We start from the raw sequence: 14,887 nt of genomic DNA, 5'->3' as shown, positions 1-14,887 counted from the left end.
ACACGGTTAAGGATGACAGCCACATTTCTCATCATGGTTGAATACAACCTCCTCCCTACTCTCCTCTGCCTCTTCTTCTCTTTTGAAAGGATACCTGTGAGTGTAACAGAGTGAAATTCTGACAAGATGTAATTATTTTAGATAGATTATGTAACTTTAAGCAAAAAATTAATACAAAAAAATCTCATGCCAAGTCAGCTAGCAAAGAAAGAACAAGTACTGTGAGTTTGGCCTTCAACAGTGTTTTGCAGTTGTGCTTCTAGACCTGCTGAGCTGCAGAAACATTTCAGATTCAAAATGGACAACTCGAATGGAAACATGCTGTTTGCAGAATGATTAACTTTTTAACAATTAAATAGAAAACAGTCATGAAAATCAAATGTAGTTCTTCAGGTATGTGTTAACTAGAAGACTCAGCACACAATTCTAAACAACTTGGTAGCATTAACTCTTCCTTCTAAGAGCTCATAGTCCTTCCTAGACACACTGTCCTCAGAGCAGTGTCATGGATGCCACCTAAACCACCACGAGTCACAAGCATGGCACACAGAACACATCAGATGAAAGTCTGATATCTTTGATTAGAAGGACCTTGATTTTTAAATGACAGTGAAAAGATTTCCAGATTGAATTCCCCAGTTCAAGCTCCTATGAACTCTTAGTGTTCACAGCTATAGTAAACAATATAGGTAAAGACAAGGAATAACTCTCACACATAAAAAAACAACTCACTGTTATTCAGCATTTTTTTTATTGGACTGCAGCACAGATACTTTCTCTGAAACAGTAACTTCGAAACATATATGAACATAGCTGTCAAAAATACTAAATACATACATTTAAAAATATCTAAAATATGAATATTTAACAACGTAAGATGCATTCACAAAACAATTTATCCACCATTTACAGTATTTACCTCAAATACTGTAAGAGGGCGCACATCTGAAAATACATGTATTTTTAGCTATCACAGAGCATAGAAAACATATGAAAATATACACTAACATTTGGCACAATATAAATATTCTACCCCGAGACAGAAAACAAGTGTAGTCTTTTGTGTGACACAGGTCGTTATTCATCACAAATCATGATGTTACATCAGAGAGCTGTTGCTCATGCAACAGCAGCTCTGGTTTTACTCGGGAAAAACACACTCAAACCTTGCGAGCGCGGGACACAGCGCTCTGTGAGAATGCATGTTTAGCTACTTAGCCATTTAATTTAGCTGCAAAAGAAACAATGTAATGTTTTCCTGTTGTTAAACATTGCCATCTGTATCTCTGGCACACAAATTAAAAAAAGAAGGGTGTGACCATTAAAAGTACGTGTCCTGAGATTTCCTTCTTCAGGGGGCAAAGAGGTTAAAATGGAAAAGCTGATCTGTGTATAAATCAGGAACACATGTGGTAATGAGAACAAACAGCAGCCAACAGGCAGGACTTCTCCAGGCACAAAATGAATGAGATGGACAAAAATACCATCTACTGGAAAGGGAGTAGAGCGGCTGAGCTTCACTTTGAAATGGGTAAGTTTAACCAACTCTATTAAGTCTTCATAATTAACTCTGAGTTTTAAAACTTGGTTTAACTGAAAAGCTGTCTGACCAGTAGTGCAAAAGCACTGTTGTTTTAGTGTTAATACTGGCTTCTATCTGCAGAAAATCAGAGGTGATCTTAAGGAAACACGTGTTATAGGATTTATGTGTTTAGTATCTGAGTGAAAAAACAGTGCAGACGTGTGTAGACTTCATCTTGAAGTTATGAAATGTTTGCGTCTGCAGCCTACCTACTGGAAGTAGATACCAACAGCTCGTCTCTTACTCAGGCTGGAACAGCTTTGCTTGATTTCTTTGGAGATAAACAGAATATTTAACGGAGTAAGTCAGAGTTCACGTAAAGCTACAAAATATAACACAGTTGTGAATAATAATCCTTTGATGCAATGCATCTGATACACCAGTGGCAGGGCCCCAAAATATTAAGTAGATTAAAATAAGTCTTTATCTTCGCCTTAAGACTTGTTCCTTGACACAGACAGAAAAAATAAATAAAACATCATGGATCACAAAGCACTGAATTTTCAAGTGTAAAGTCATACCAAAATCTTGATAAATTATCATTGATGTCATAGGTGAGCAATCGGTCAGGAACGTCATTACGGGTGCCCTGTACTGCTAACACATGTGGCGCTAGGGCAAAGGGGACGTCACTCAGAAGATCTGACATGAAAGGGCTGCTTTCCAAATTTTGGCTCCTTTCATTTCCCACCTCTGCACTTGATACAGTCAATGGTGATCGGTGCCCTGTATTTATCTGAAGAGAAAAGAACAACGGAAATTTAGACACTACAACTCAGGCAGCTAAAGCTTTGTACTCATAAACATCGTGACCCACTAATAAGGGAAAGCAAATATTAAAATAATAAACAAAATTGTTTTCAGAGTTTGGTTCAGATCTAAACCAGCAATTCTTAGTACATGTCGATATAATTCTTTGGGTCAGGTTGACTTGAATTAAGGCTAAAGCAACAATAGATTGTTTTGAATGATTAATGGGATTTCTCCACATAATGCTACTCTACATTTATGAAACCCATAATGCTGATGGGACTTTTTGCCATTATGTCCATTCTTGTTCATGGGAAATTACTTCACACAACTTTCATAAACTGATGAAGCTCCATTTTTTGTTCCCCTGGTGCCTTTTCGGAAGTTGTCCAAAAGCATGACTTCGGTGATTAAAAACCAGTCCTTTCCCAGTTATTTCAAAGTATTACTCATATTGCTTTCCAATTTGAAATGGAATTGCATCACTGGCTGGTGAGGTCTATTACATATGGCAATATACGCATGGCCAAGTATGTGCTTTATAGAAAAACACAGTTACCAAGCCAGGTAAAAGGCACTACATCCTTCTCAAAGGAAGGACTGCATTTGACTTGAACACAACCTGAGCACTAGTCATTCCTTACACAACCCATCATTTCCTGATAAGCAAACATTAAACCTTCCATATAAACTGTTGACAGTGGAACAGATAATCTTGCCAATCTAGGTTGGCTCAGAGTCAGTGCTTGTGTTAGGTGATGGAGGAAGCTCACTCCTCCATGAGCAGCCGGGACAGAAGGGGTTAGTGCTGCTGCACACTCTGACATGGACCCTCATTTGAAGCTTTTGTTTATACTCACGATGACCAGAAATCTGAAGCTTAAGATGAACTTCCCAAGATCTGTTACTATTATGTCACAGGACAATAATGTAAAATTTCTCTTAAGTTAACAAGTTTTATTGAAAGGAATGGCTGCTAGATATAACTACTAACCTTATCGGTCATAATCCAATACAAAAGCTGATCTCCAAAGAGGCAAGGGAGGGAAGGACTTTCCTACTGAGCTGCTGGGATTCACTTCCCAGCGCAAATCCTATTTGATTCTTTCCCTTCTCTTTCAGTTCACCTTCAGGCTAATTGCTATGAAACATTTTATTTTAAAGGTATCAAAAAGGAAAGAGTAATCCCATCTTTATCTGTTCTTCTAGACTACTTCAGAGCCTTTTGGAGATAAAGTATGTTGCTGGGTTTCTGCTGCTTTAACAATGTTCTCTAAGCTATTGTGATATTGATACGTCTGTACTACATAATTCCTACAGCTACAGTTTACAGATGCTTCTTCTTGCTCCTTATTTTCCCCAGCTTTCCTTTTCTCAGTTCTCTACCCTTATGAGTAGCTAACAACTCTGCTCTGATCAGCACAGTTACCTTCAAGTCAAAGATCGGCAGCTCTCACTTAAAAAGGGATCTCAGCTTCTACAGCTGCTAACTGGTAACACTTAGAGGGAAGTCTTCCTTCTTGCCATGGCCAAATAGGCTCAAGGTATGCATCACAACAAAATTCATAAACATCTGCTGCTGCTCACATACTCTTTTGCTAAAAACACTGCCAAACACAGAGAACATTTGTTTAGGTTAATGATATTTATCTGGAAAAAAACCCGAACACCATAATACCTCAAATAAGTACTTAAATTTGTAACTGCTGTAAACATCAAAAGTTCCCTTAATTTATACTCTACACAAATTTGTTACATTCCCTCTTCAAAGAAATAACCTGTGGAACATTTATTGAGGTACTGGTATTTGCTTGTATTACATCAGTCCCATACTCTGGAGAGGAGAGATGAGCCAGAAAGCCCCAAATGAAAAAGAAGAAAAGGTTCCATCTAGGCAATGTTAAACAAGATCTTCAAAGACCCTTTTGCCTCCCCCTACTCCCACATTGCTGTCCTTACTCCTACTCTCCTTACTCCTCACTTGCTGTCCTGTTCCCATAGCTCAGATGATAATCAGAAATCCCTAGAATCTAATGTTTATTTTACCTGGCAAATTATACTTTTATGAATACCTGTTTATATCTGAATCGTCCCACAGCTGGATCAACTCAATTTATAATGTAAATTAGACTATCACACGGAAAAAACTAAATTCAAAGAGGAAAGAAAAATTGGAGAGAGCACAAAGCATCTTGAACCTTCTTTTTTCCTCCAGAAACCTTACATTTGTTAGAAAGGTGCCAAATGGGCAGCCTCTGAAATTAAAACCCTTTCTGCACACAATAGATACCGTATATTGACAATGTTAGAGCAAGAAACAGGTTTTCTTAATTTCCAGTCCCACTCCGTGTTTCAAAGCAAGACTGCAGTAACGAAGGATGAATTACATCAGAATAATTTTACTGTTAAGCATCATTTTACCATGCTCAATCTCTGCATACTGTCAGTGAGGTTCTTAATAGTCAAAACAGTATCGTAAATAAAGCCTGAAATGGCTGGGAGCAATATTGTACAGAAAAGTCAGGAACAAAGAGAAGTGTCAGGTCAGTATAATAAATGCCATAATCTGAGCTCAGATCGAAAGGTCTTTGGGTCCCAGTTTACCCAACCCCTCAAGAGAAGGTCTGGAGTCCAATATGACAAGATCAGTTTACAGCATGAATGAGAAAAGGACTCAAGATTTCCTATTTCCATTTCACACATAAACCACTACTGTCTCTCCCATGCAAATGCCCATTTTTCACTATCTTGAAGTGTTCACATTGACTTTTTCATTTGTAACAATCACATTGTACTTTACTATTATTGGACTGACATCCAAACAAAATAGGCAATGGGAAAAATACAAAACCTGGGGAGGACAATTCTTTAATCCAGTATGCAAAACCCAAACACTCTAGAAAAACACTGGCCAAGTTAACTTGGAAAACACTGTCACATTTGCAGTTTAACTCTTTGAATATTGTGGAGCCCATCCCTTTATCTAGTACACAGTGTGTCACATGTGTTATGGCATATATTATATTATATTATGTTATGTTATGTTATGTTATGTTATGTTATGTTATGTTATGTTATGTTATGTTATATTATATTATATTATATTATATTATATTATATTATATTATATTATATTATATTATATTATATTATATTATCTATTAGGTATCCAAGCACAAAGAAAAAGTTCCTGACCTGAAAAATTCATGTTGCAAGAAGTGATTTCTCAGTTCTGCCTAATGTAGTCATTACAGGCAAGCACTGCCCTTGGTTATGCAGAATTGTTTCTGAGCACTCTTGCAGTGATATTTAGGTATCAGCCTCATATGCAAGATCTTATGACGCTACATACGTTTTGTGTTTCCAAATCACAAAGACATCCTTTAAACGGGCTAGGATATGTTTCACTCATATGTTGGAGAACCCACATCAGTGAAATGACCTTGATGAAGCCAACCTGACCAGCAGAGTTTTATAGCGATAGTGGTAACATAATGAAGAACTGGACACTCCAGTAGAGAACATCAATCACCACCAGTGCTGAGACCGCCCAAGCTGGTTACAATGCAAAGCCCAGCACAAAGCTCTGTGATGCAATCAAAGTCAAGGTTATGAAATGGCTTATGTTTTCAGGCATGCATTCTTCAAGCATATATAGAACTGCAAGTCCTAGAGAATTTGATATCCCACATTAGTCACACTGGCTTCTACTTAAATGCCTAACTTATTTATCCAGAATACAATCTATTCAGAGCATATTCTTTGGACATTAGCTAAACAAAGCACTGCCAAATGCTGTGACACACAATCCAGCTATGAGAAATATTAATTGAATGCACTTAGAAGATCATCAAACAATTTGCATTTCACCAAACACCAGGGAGTCAAAAAATCAGTTAAAAGTACGGAAGGTATGGTAATCAAATTTAATTCAAACAAGCAAGGTGTTTTCTCCATTCTTGATTTGCAACCCAAATGAATAGGGATAAAAGAAATAATATGTAAACATATATGGTAGCTGGTCACCAGATACTAATTGTGCTCTGACAGTAAGGGTGTTATATGTTATTTCAAAACTAAGAAAGTACAAAATTATCCTCTAAAGTAAATTCTTCTTTTTTGCTCTTTAAAAAGAAAATGTTTCTCAGCTGCCTTCAAAAACATCTCATTTGCTGCATCTCTGTGTACTAACCATAAAGTCTGCCAAGAGCCTCACAAGGAAGAAGAAAATGCATAGTTTACAATGTACGGAGAAGCTGAATTTACAGCGCCCTGAAGGAGACTCAAAGATGAGTGCTAGTATTATTATAATACAAACTATTGAACAAGGTTTTCTAACAAAAAAGGGATCCATTTAAAGAAATATGTACTTTCTCTAAAAAAAAAATTAATCCCAGAAGCAGACCCATTTTCCTTAAAAAGACAGCCTTGAGAAACAAACAATACAGTCAGTCTTCCAGAATATTCAGTAAATATCCTGGAATATCATAATTATGACAGAGACCTACAACACTACTGGTGATAGAGGAATATTATCTTTTTTTCAAGCAATTCAGTGGTATTACAGTAAACAGTGTATCATAATGTATCTCAGAATTCATTTAGCAGTTACGTCTGATGTATCTGGAAATGGAAATTGTCTTAGTGGATTGTTCCTCCAATTGTAGCTGATGCTTTTTAGGGTATTCACAGGACCTTTTTAGAAAATATGTAGGAATTCCAGAGTGAGCATCTCCATTGATGACAATGATTCACTTTTCAAATAAGAACAGTAACAGCAAAGAGGAACACAGGGGAAAGAAAAATTATTCATGAGGCGCTCTGAATGTTTAGCACATTGTATTCAAAAATTTAAGCTAGGAGAAAAGGATCAGTAAAACCTTGCTGGAGAGAGGAAAAGCATACATTACATTACAGTTTTTAAATGTCACAAAAACCCAACCCAAAACATAATCAACAAAATACCTCCACACCAATAAGTATGTGACTTATTTCCTTACAGAACTGTAAGACAGGAAGAAACCCACCCGGACATGCACAATACAGATGGCCTGAGATGGTTCAGAAAACCTCATGTGAATCAGGAGAGCTGCTGTTCTTTCAAAGCTTATTGAAGAGTTTAGTCAGGATCCCCTCCAGGGACCCAGAAAAAAGTTATTCCTACTTGGGAGAACACAAGCAGATGGAAGAAGAAGTGCTGGAGACCTTGCAATAGCTCGCTGCCGTATCCAAATGGCTTCTGTTGGATTTAATTCTGTGTAACAGAAATGCAGTGAATGGGATTGCAATACCAGCCTGACACTGGTGTTGTCAGTGGTTGCAGCAAGACAGACTCCCACACTGAAAGCTCCAGGCTAAGATCAAGTCCTCGAGAAGCTTTTAGAGGCAACAACGGCTGTCACTGGAAATCAGCTTTTCCATGTGCTTTGGGCTCTCATTTCCCAGGCTCTTATGACTCTCATTCTGTTAGGCAGCAGTGATAACTCTTTCTTAAAGAGCTGCTGCTACCTGTACAAATTTTGTGTGATCAGTAGGCAGCAAGCTTTTTCTCCATTTATCACTATTGCTGTTCAGAGTAAAACAGAACCAGATTTTAAACCAGCCATTTAAGTATATTTTTACAGATTTGTGACATACATTGTAGATATTTTTCATTTTCCACTTTAAAGCCTGCTTTCCAGCCATTCCTTAGACTCGAATGGAATCAAGGTCGGGTTAATGTTGCTGAAATCTTAAATTAAAAAAAAAAAATCTAAAGAAACTGTGAAAAGTACCTGTGACATTCTACAGGTTTTTATTATAGCAAAGCTGCTCACAGTGTATCCTGGCCTGCAAAGAACAGTAGGGGAATCTTTACTAAACTGCACTTTTATTATCAATAATGATGTACATTTGTACATTCTTACTGATATTAAAGCAATTAAAAAATTCAGAACTAGCTTCTTCTCTAACATAGGAACAATTTGATAGTTTAAATGCAGAGTGGACTTTCTGTAATTAGTACAAGCTCCTTGCTCTCTCAAACAGCTAAAACTGGTCCTCTGCAGAGGGGAAGAACTGTGAGGTTGCCATTTGTACTCCAGATACTCTGAATGTTCCACTCTCAAAGTGTTTTAGCTTAATTGCCCTAGTAAGTGCTAGAGATGCCTGTGAGTTTCATCTATGAAATGCTTGCAAAATGCAATTCTACCCTGAAAAGTATTCTTAAGTACCACAAAAGACTGCAAATCTAGCGTCTAAATCAACTATCTCTTTTGCACATCCTAGAAGAAAAAAAAAAAAAAAAGAAAAAATCTTCATTAATAATTTTGCAAACTCAAACCAGAACAAGCTTAAGGTTCTGTTTTTACTCAATCCCCTATAATAACAATTCGGCACAGGAAGTATTTGGAGGGGGGGTTGGTGATAAATTTAGCAAATATAATGAACTTAATATAAATTGTATAATGATATTTCTGTTCCTAGTTACTACTTTTATTCCTTTATACCTAATTCCTATTATTTATTTCATTCGATAATTGTTTAAAGACAGAGAACTGTTGCATCTTAAATGTGGGCCTCTATAATGAGAAACTATAAAATTGTGAACAAAGAGGGAGAAGATGCAACATGAAGGAAGACTGCAGAACTAAGGGAAAGCAGAAAAGCGTTCTAAATCTTTATTAAAAATGCTAAGTCTTAATTTCCCACCATAACTAAAATAATTATACTCTTTCCTTCTATCCCAACCAATTTTGGCACTTCTGAACGTGATAATTGCAGAGCTGTATCAGCTTTTATGCCCCCTCAGTAGCAGGTTCCTGTTCCTGCCGCTTCCCTGGGCCTCTCTGGAGGCCCCCGTGCTTTGGGCACTGTCCTCACAGGTGAATTCGGGACATTCCCCTCTGCAATATGAATATCATGATAAGAACTATCTAAGAAGAAAGAGAGAGATGCGAGTTCATTAAAGAACAATTTATCTAGTTCCTCTGTTCCTTCAAAGTACTATGCAAGCTACTCAGAGCAAAGATCTCATACATCAGAACAAGCAGCATGAACAACATGCAGCACGTTGTGCTTCTGCCACTGCCAAGAAATATTACTAACTAGGCCAGATTTATTTTTTTTTCTGTAGCACGTTTGTTGAAAGATTAAAAAGGTCATGAAAATTATTATAGTAAGTAAACTGCAAGGCAGAAGAACTGTAATTGAAAATACTGGCAGCTCTAGACACCCAGCAGTGCATTCATAGCCACAAATGAGAAGTGAAGGACAAGTCAATATATTGCAAAATGAACAGAGAAGTCTGAAAAATGCTGATAATGGATTTGCTCTGTAACTCCAGTGTCATCCCAAAGCACAAAGTGCTCACATTTATTTTGCTGCTACCTTCGTTCCTGATGTAATACAAAACTCAGACATTAACTATTAAAATTCAGTTATCTACTGAAGCAACTATGAACCATGAAGGAGTTCTTTGTATGTGGGGCAACAATTTTTAACTGACTAGGATGCAAATGTTACACACCCCCCTAGAAAATACTCTTTTAACAGAGCTGGAATCAGGAGGAAAGACTATATTTTAACTTTTCAATATAGCCAGAGAATATACTAAAAAAATAATTTTCTATAAAACTTTACTTGCACATTGAAATAAATAGCATTTAAATAATCAGTTTTAATTTAGCAGCTACATTTGGTCCATGTAGTTGGTGACAACAAGATTTGAGTTCCTTTCTACTGCTGCAAGCAAAAAATATCCTGATGACTTTTTGGGAAGCTGATGTTCTGAATAAAAGAAGCTCAGACAAACCGGGCATGTGCCTCCATGTCTCTATTTCTTGTTCCCAACCCCCGCTGTTGCAGAAGCTCCAACATGGTAACCTGCTATGGCAGGAAAAAGGTGAAAGTTCCTCTGAGTTGGTAGCTGTTCGAGGAGCAGAACCTCTAAAAAGGAGGAATAATACTTCATTCTCTCATTATTCTGCTAAGTGTATGAAAATCCAAGGACTTGAATGGGAGAGGAAGCTGTTTACTTAAGAACTTAGACAATTAACCATAAAAGACTAGTAAGAAAATCTTTAGCAAACACCGTTTAAAAAAAAAAAAAGTCATTTTTTCAGTAAATTGGAACAACTGAGAAAAGCTGCATAAATTAGTAGTTTATTGTTTTGAGAAGGAAAGGGAACACCTCCTTGAATAATTTCAGGTATTCAGCAACATCTGTGAAATGTCTCCCTAGAACGTTAATATCAATGAAAGGAAAAAGACCAAGGGATAACAATTTCCATCTACAATAAGAGGAAGGGAAAAGGAAATGATCCTGGATTTAGTTTTCATAAAAAAGCTGTTTAACTAGAGTGAACAGAAAAGAGCTACTTGTCTGAACCCAGGTGGATCTTCCTCCAGTGATTCCTGCGAACAACAGCCTCAGTGGTGCTCGCACAACTTTCGTTTGGTAACTAAGCCCCCCAGATCTTCCTAACAGTCTCTCTCCTTGGTCTTACAGAACATAAAGAGCTTCTCCAGCAGATGTGTGAATAAAAATTGCTGTATCAAGTGTTTCTTCAGAGGGTTTTATCCTGCTGCTTAAAATCCAAGCATGTGTAAGAGTGGCAATATGTCCTATTGTGGCAGAATGCAAACCCCCCTCTCTCCCCCTCCCTCCTTCAGTATGGAAGGAGTAGGCACATCTCCCTCTCTCTCTGCTACTTGAGGCTAACAGCTTCTTTTGTTTGGCCCCAGAGACCCTGGCCAGGGCCATTAGGAGAAGGGAGTGCCGAGGCGCCACTGAGCCGCTGGGCACCTGCGGCCAGCGTGGGGGATATTTGGAGGCTTCAGGGGCACCCACAGCCAGTGTGGGGGGGCAGAGAAGCTTCTAGAATGCCTACAGTCAGATCTGATCAGCCAATAAAAAATGGGATTCTTGTCGAGACTCCGCCCATTGTCGCGGGTCTCTCGGAGCACGAGCAAGATGCTGCTGCCGGGAGCCCCCGTCCCCGGGATGGAGACTCCGCTTGCCGTGCCGCCACGGCTGTGAGTAAAACTTCTCCTCACAGGATTGCGAGTGTATTTATACTTTCCGTGCACATATGTGTGTGTAACTTTCTGTGCTCAACGTGAGCACGTGTAAAATTAATCCTCGCAGAATCGCAGGTGTATTTTCCTTCCGTGCACATTTGCACGCTTACTTTCCGTGCTTAATACAAGCACGTGTACTTTCTGTGCACATTTGCACGTGTAACTTTCCATGCTCAATACGAGCACGTGTATAAATTATTTCCTCGCACAATCGCGAGTGTATTTTCCTCCCGTGCTTCCACATAAGCACGTGTAATATTCCGTGCACATCTGCACGTGTAAGTAAATTAACCCTCGCAGGATTGCGAGTGTATTATAAATTTACCCTTGCACAATCGCGAGTGTACACTTCCTGTACTCATTACGAGTACGTGTATCTCTTTAAAAATAATCCCACACCGTGTTTAGGCAAGTGTGTATTTCTCTGGGACTCAGGGGTGGCTCCGGCATTGTTTTGGGTGAAGCCACGTGCATGCACACTGTGGACCGCCTGTTGTATTAGTTGCTGCCCCTTAATAATTTTCCTCAACTGATATCCGAACCTGTATTTAAGTCACTTTTGGAGTGCTAAAACCCTGTTTCTCACCAGTTTAATAAAAGTTGTTTTGGACCCTGTTGTCCCTTAAACTAACCTCGGGGTACCTCCGTGACACCTATTTACAAATTTAAAACATTCTAATGCTGAGAAAGTGAATTAGGCAAGCACCTCCTAACACAGCTTTCTGCCTGCTCTCTCCAGAGAGATTCCAGTCAGTAACACAAAGGAAGGATGGAAATTTGACTTCAAGTTCCCCCACACACAGCGTGTATCTGGAGCATCTGTCAACATCACCTTCAGCAAACAGGTTACCAGGAGCCGGACTTTGTAAAGCTTCGATCTACCTACAGTAACAAGATTGAGTTGTCCTCAACAACTACTGCTCAGGCTTCTGAGATGCAGGAATAAAAGCACGATGACTCTTAAAGCAGTAAAGGGCCAAATAACTAATTAAGTAAATAAAAGGAAACAAATATGGTGATCACTTTCAATTAAGGTGGCCTCCAAAGCCCCCTGGTTCTCCAGAGAAGAAAGATAATTGGATCATAATGAAAAGGAAGAAGGGTGGTACCTTTTGGCTTTTAAAACAGATTTGTTTTTATCAAGCAGGACCCCTAATTACATAACAACACTAGAAAAATATTCTTAACACTTGCAATATCGTGGAAGCAAAGAAATTTGTAAACAAATAATTTCCACTTTATTTCATATTTTTAAAAGGTGCTTTAGAACAAAATTTGACAATGTGCTACCCAGCGCACAGTCTTTCCCAAGTCTGATACGACTGAGGAGTGGTGAAGTTTTGGGGATTTTTTCAAGGCAGAAATTACAGCAGTAGCACATCGTGGTAAAAGGATCACACCACACTGATGGGAAGTACAGAAAAATGTATTCCTGTCTTATCAATATTAGCATTTTGGACTGAAATAAGGCAGTTTTCATGTCACGTTTCCATTAAAACAGACTGCCCACTGCTGTTTGTGGTGGGTTTTTCCCCCTAGAAAGTGGCAGTGAAACTAACCTAAAGACATTGTTACTTTCCTTACTTGGTGTTTAGAATAGTTATTATTAATAATAAACTGTCCTATATTACAGTCTTTCAGCCACCATTTCACGCTAATGCATCATGCTGTAAATATCACTGTAACATCAGGCTATATAGGCACACAGACTCATCAAGTGATGTATGATCTACATTGCATTTTAGATCAATTTTAACATTTGGAAAGCCCAGAAGGGTTGCTCCCAGAGGCAGGATGACTGACCAATCAATTTGTTGACAGCAGCAAAGTGAAGCAGCATTACTGGCTTTTAGTCCAACCACATGTGTTCAGGCAAGATACAGGATAATCAGTAGTTTTATATGGGGATTAAGCTAGTCAGAAGAACCCAAAATTAGAGAAAGGTTAAAAAATGTGATGGGAACATCTGGGCACTCAATTTGAGCATCTCCTGCTACTAATAACCATCCAATGCAACTGCATAAGCGTGCAATTAAGTCAAACATACAGCGAGTCTCTGCCCAAGCTCAATACGGAGGTTGGCAAATTGTGTTTCTGGATACATGCGCCTTGGCCAGTATTGGGAGTATGCATTCCTTTACCAAAGCCTGGCTCTCAAATTGAAGATGCTACCAGTCAGGCCACTTTTACTATTTTTGAACTTTTTACATGTGGGTACATACATTGCCATTTATAGGCACTAAGCCATCCCATGCTTGTGTGTTTCTCCTTCCCTACAGGAGGTGGTTTTGTCTTCTGTGGCTCAAACCTCAGAAATGATACCGACCAACCACAGCACTGACTCCACCAGCAGGAAGGGATGCTCCAAGTCATTTGTTGTGTTTACGTGTATTTGCTACCCAGACAGAACATTCAAGTCCCATCTTAAAAGACTGCAATGCCTCCTCAGTTCTTGTCGTAATGAATTCTCTGCCAAAGCTGAACAAAGCGTTTTACAGTATCTCACACTTGCATAGTGCTATAGGAAAGTGCTTTGTAAGAGAGCACTGCATTACTTTTGGAAATGAACCATTTTCTAAGTTCAGAGAGGAAGTCGGTGACAACCACGTTAATTCACATCTCCCAATTCCCACTCCAGTTCCCTATATCTAAAAATATAATGCTTCTCTTTAAGAAAAAGACAACGGACATTGCATTCTTGATGTTACTGAGATTACGAAGTATCTGAAATAACCCCAGCTGTGTATCATGCTACACAGATAATAAGTTCAACTATTCACTTCAGAATTGAGAAAAACCCTAAGAGGTGACAGGTTTACAAGACACCCCCAGGTCTTTTATACATATCTATATATATGCATGTATATATACATACACACACACACATATATATACACACACACATACATATATATATAATTTGTACATATACCCTCCCCCACAAGTTGCCCAAATGTTGAGGACAGACAGAAGTCCACTGGTCCATACACTGTGGCGATCTGCCTAGTAAGAAAAGACCTGAAATACTTTGGTCAATTATCAAACAGACAGCAATATGAACTTTATCATATAACGAAGCTTTATAAAGTAAGTATGCTGTTGTATAGTAATAGTTGTAATATGTAACAGTTGATTTTTTTAGCTGACTGGCTATTTACCTTTGTTCTCACTAAGATCACAACCGTATCCTGTGCATTTCTTATATGTCAGCTCTACTTCATAAGCACTTTGGCTGCACGTGGATTCCCCCAAAGAACTGCCAGCTATTTACTACACATGCAAAGGATAGAGGGAGCTAAGAAAGATGATGTCCATTGCAGCCACCAACACTAAAATCTAGTCATCCTTCTTTAAAGGTAATGTTAAAACTTCACTTCCCATAGCTTATGATCATACACAATAGCCCAGTAAAACATCAGATCTTTCTTCTGACGGCACCAACGTTCAGACAAAAGTGCGTGCTTGATGACCTGCTGCAGACAGTCTTATTCCAGT

General features: G+C 38.5%; 1 protein-coding gene across 3 annotated transcripts in view; it reads right to left on the bottom strand.

The window, feature by feature from the left end:
• Positions 1 to 732: 732 nt before the first annotated feature.
• Positions 733 to 14,887, bottom strand: part of UMAD1 (UBAP1-MVB12-associated (UMA) domain containing 1) — an 81,098-nt gene continuing 66,943 nt past the window's right edge. For all 3 annotated transcript variants that reach the window (XM_065051161.1, XM_013371053.3, XM_021281721.2), the window contains exon 4: positions 733 to 2,318. In XM_065051161.1, coding sequence (XP_064907233.1) covers positions 2,061 to 2,318 — 258 coding nt within the window. In that variant the 3' untranslated portion in view covers positions 733 to 2,060. The remainder of the gene's footprint in view (positions 2,319 to 14,887) is intronic.

Source organism: Columba livia, chromosome 2 (assembly GCF_036013475.1).
Source record: "Columba livia isolate bColLiv1 breed racing homer chromosome 2, bColLiv1.pat.W.v2, whole genome shotgun sequence".
NCBI lineage: Eukaryota > Metazoa > Chordata > Aves > Columbiformes > Columbidae > Columba > Columba livia.
The sequence above is the reverse complement of the archived record's forward strand: the minus strand, read 5'-3'. Positions and strand labels throughout refer to the sequence as shown.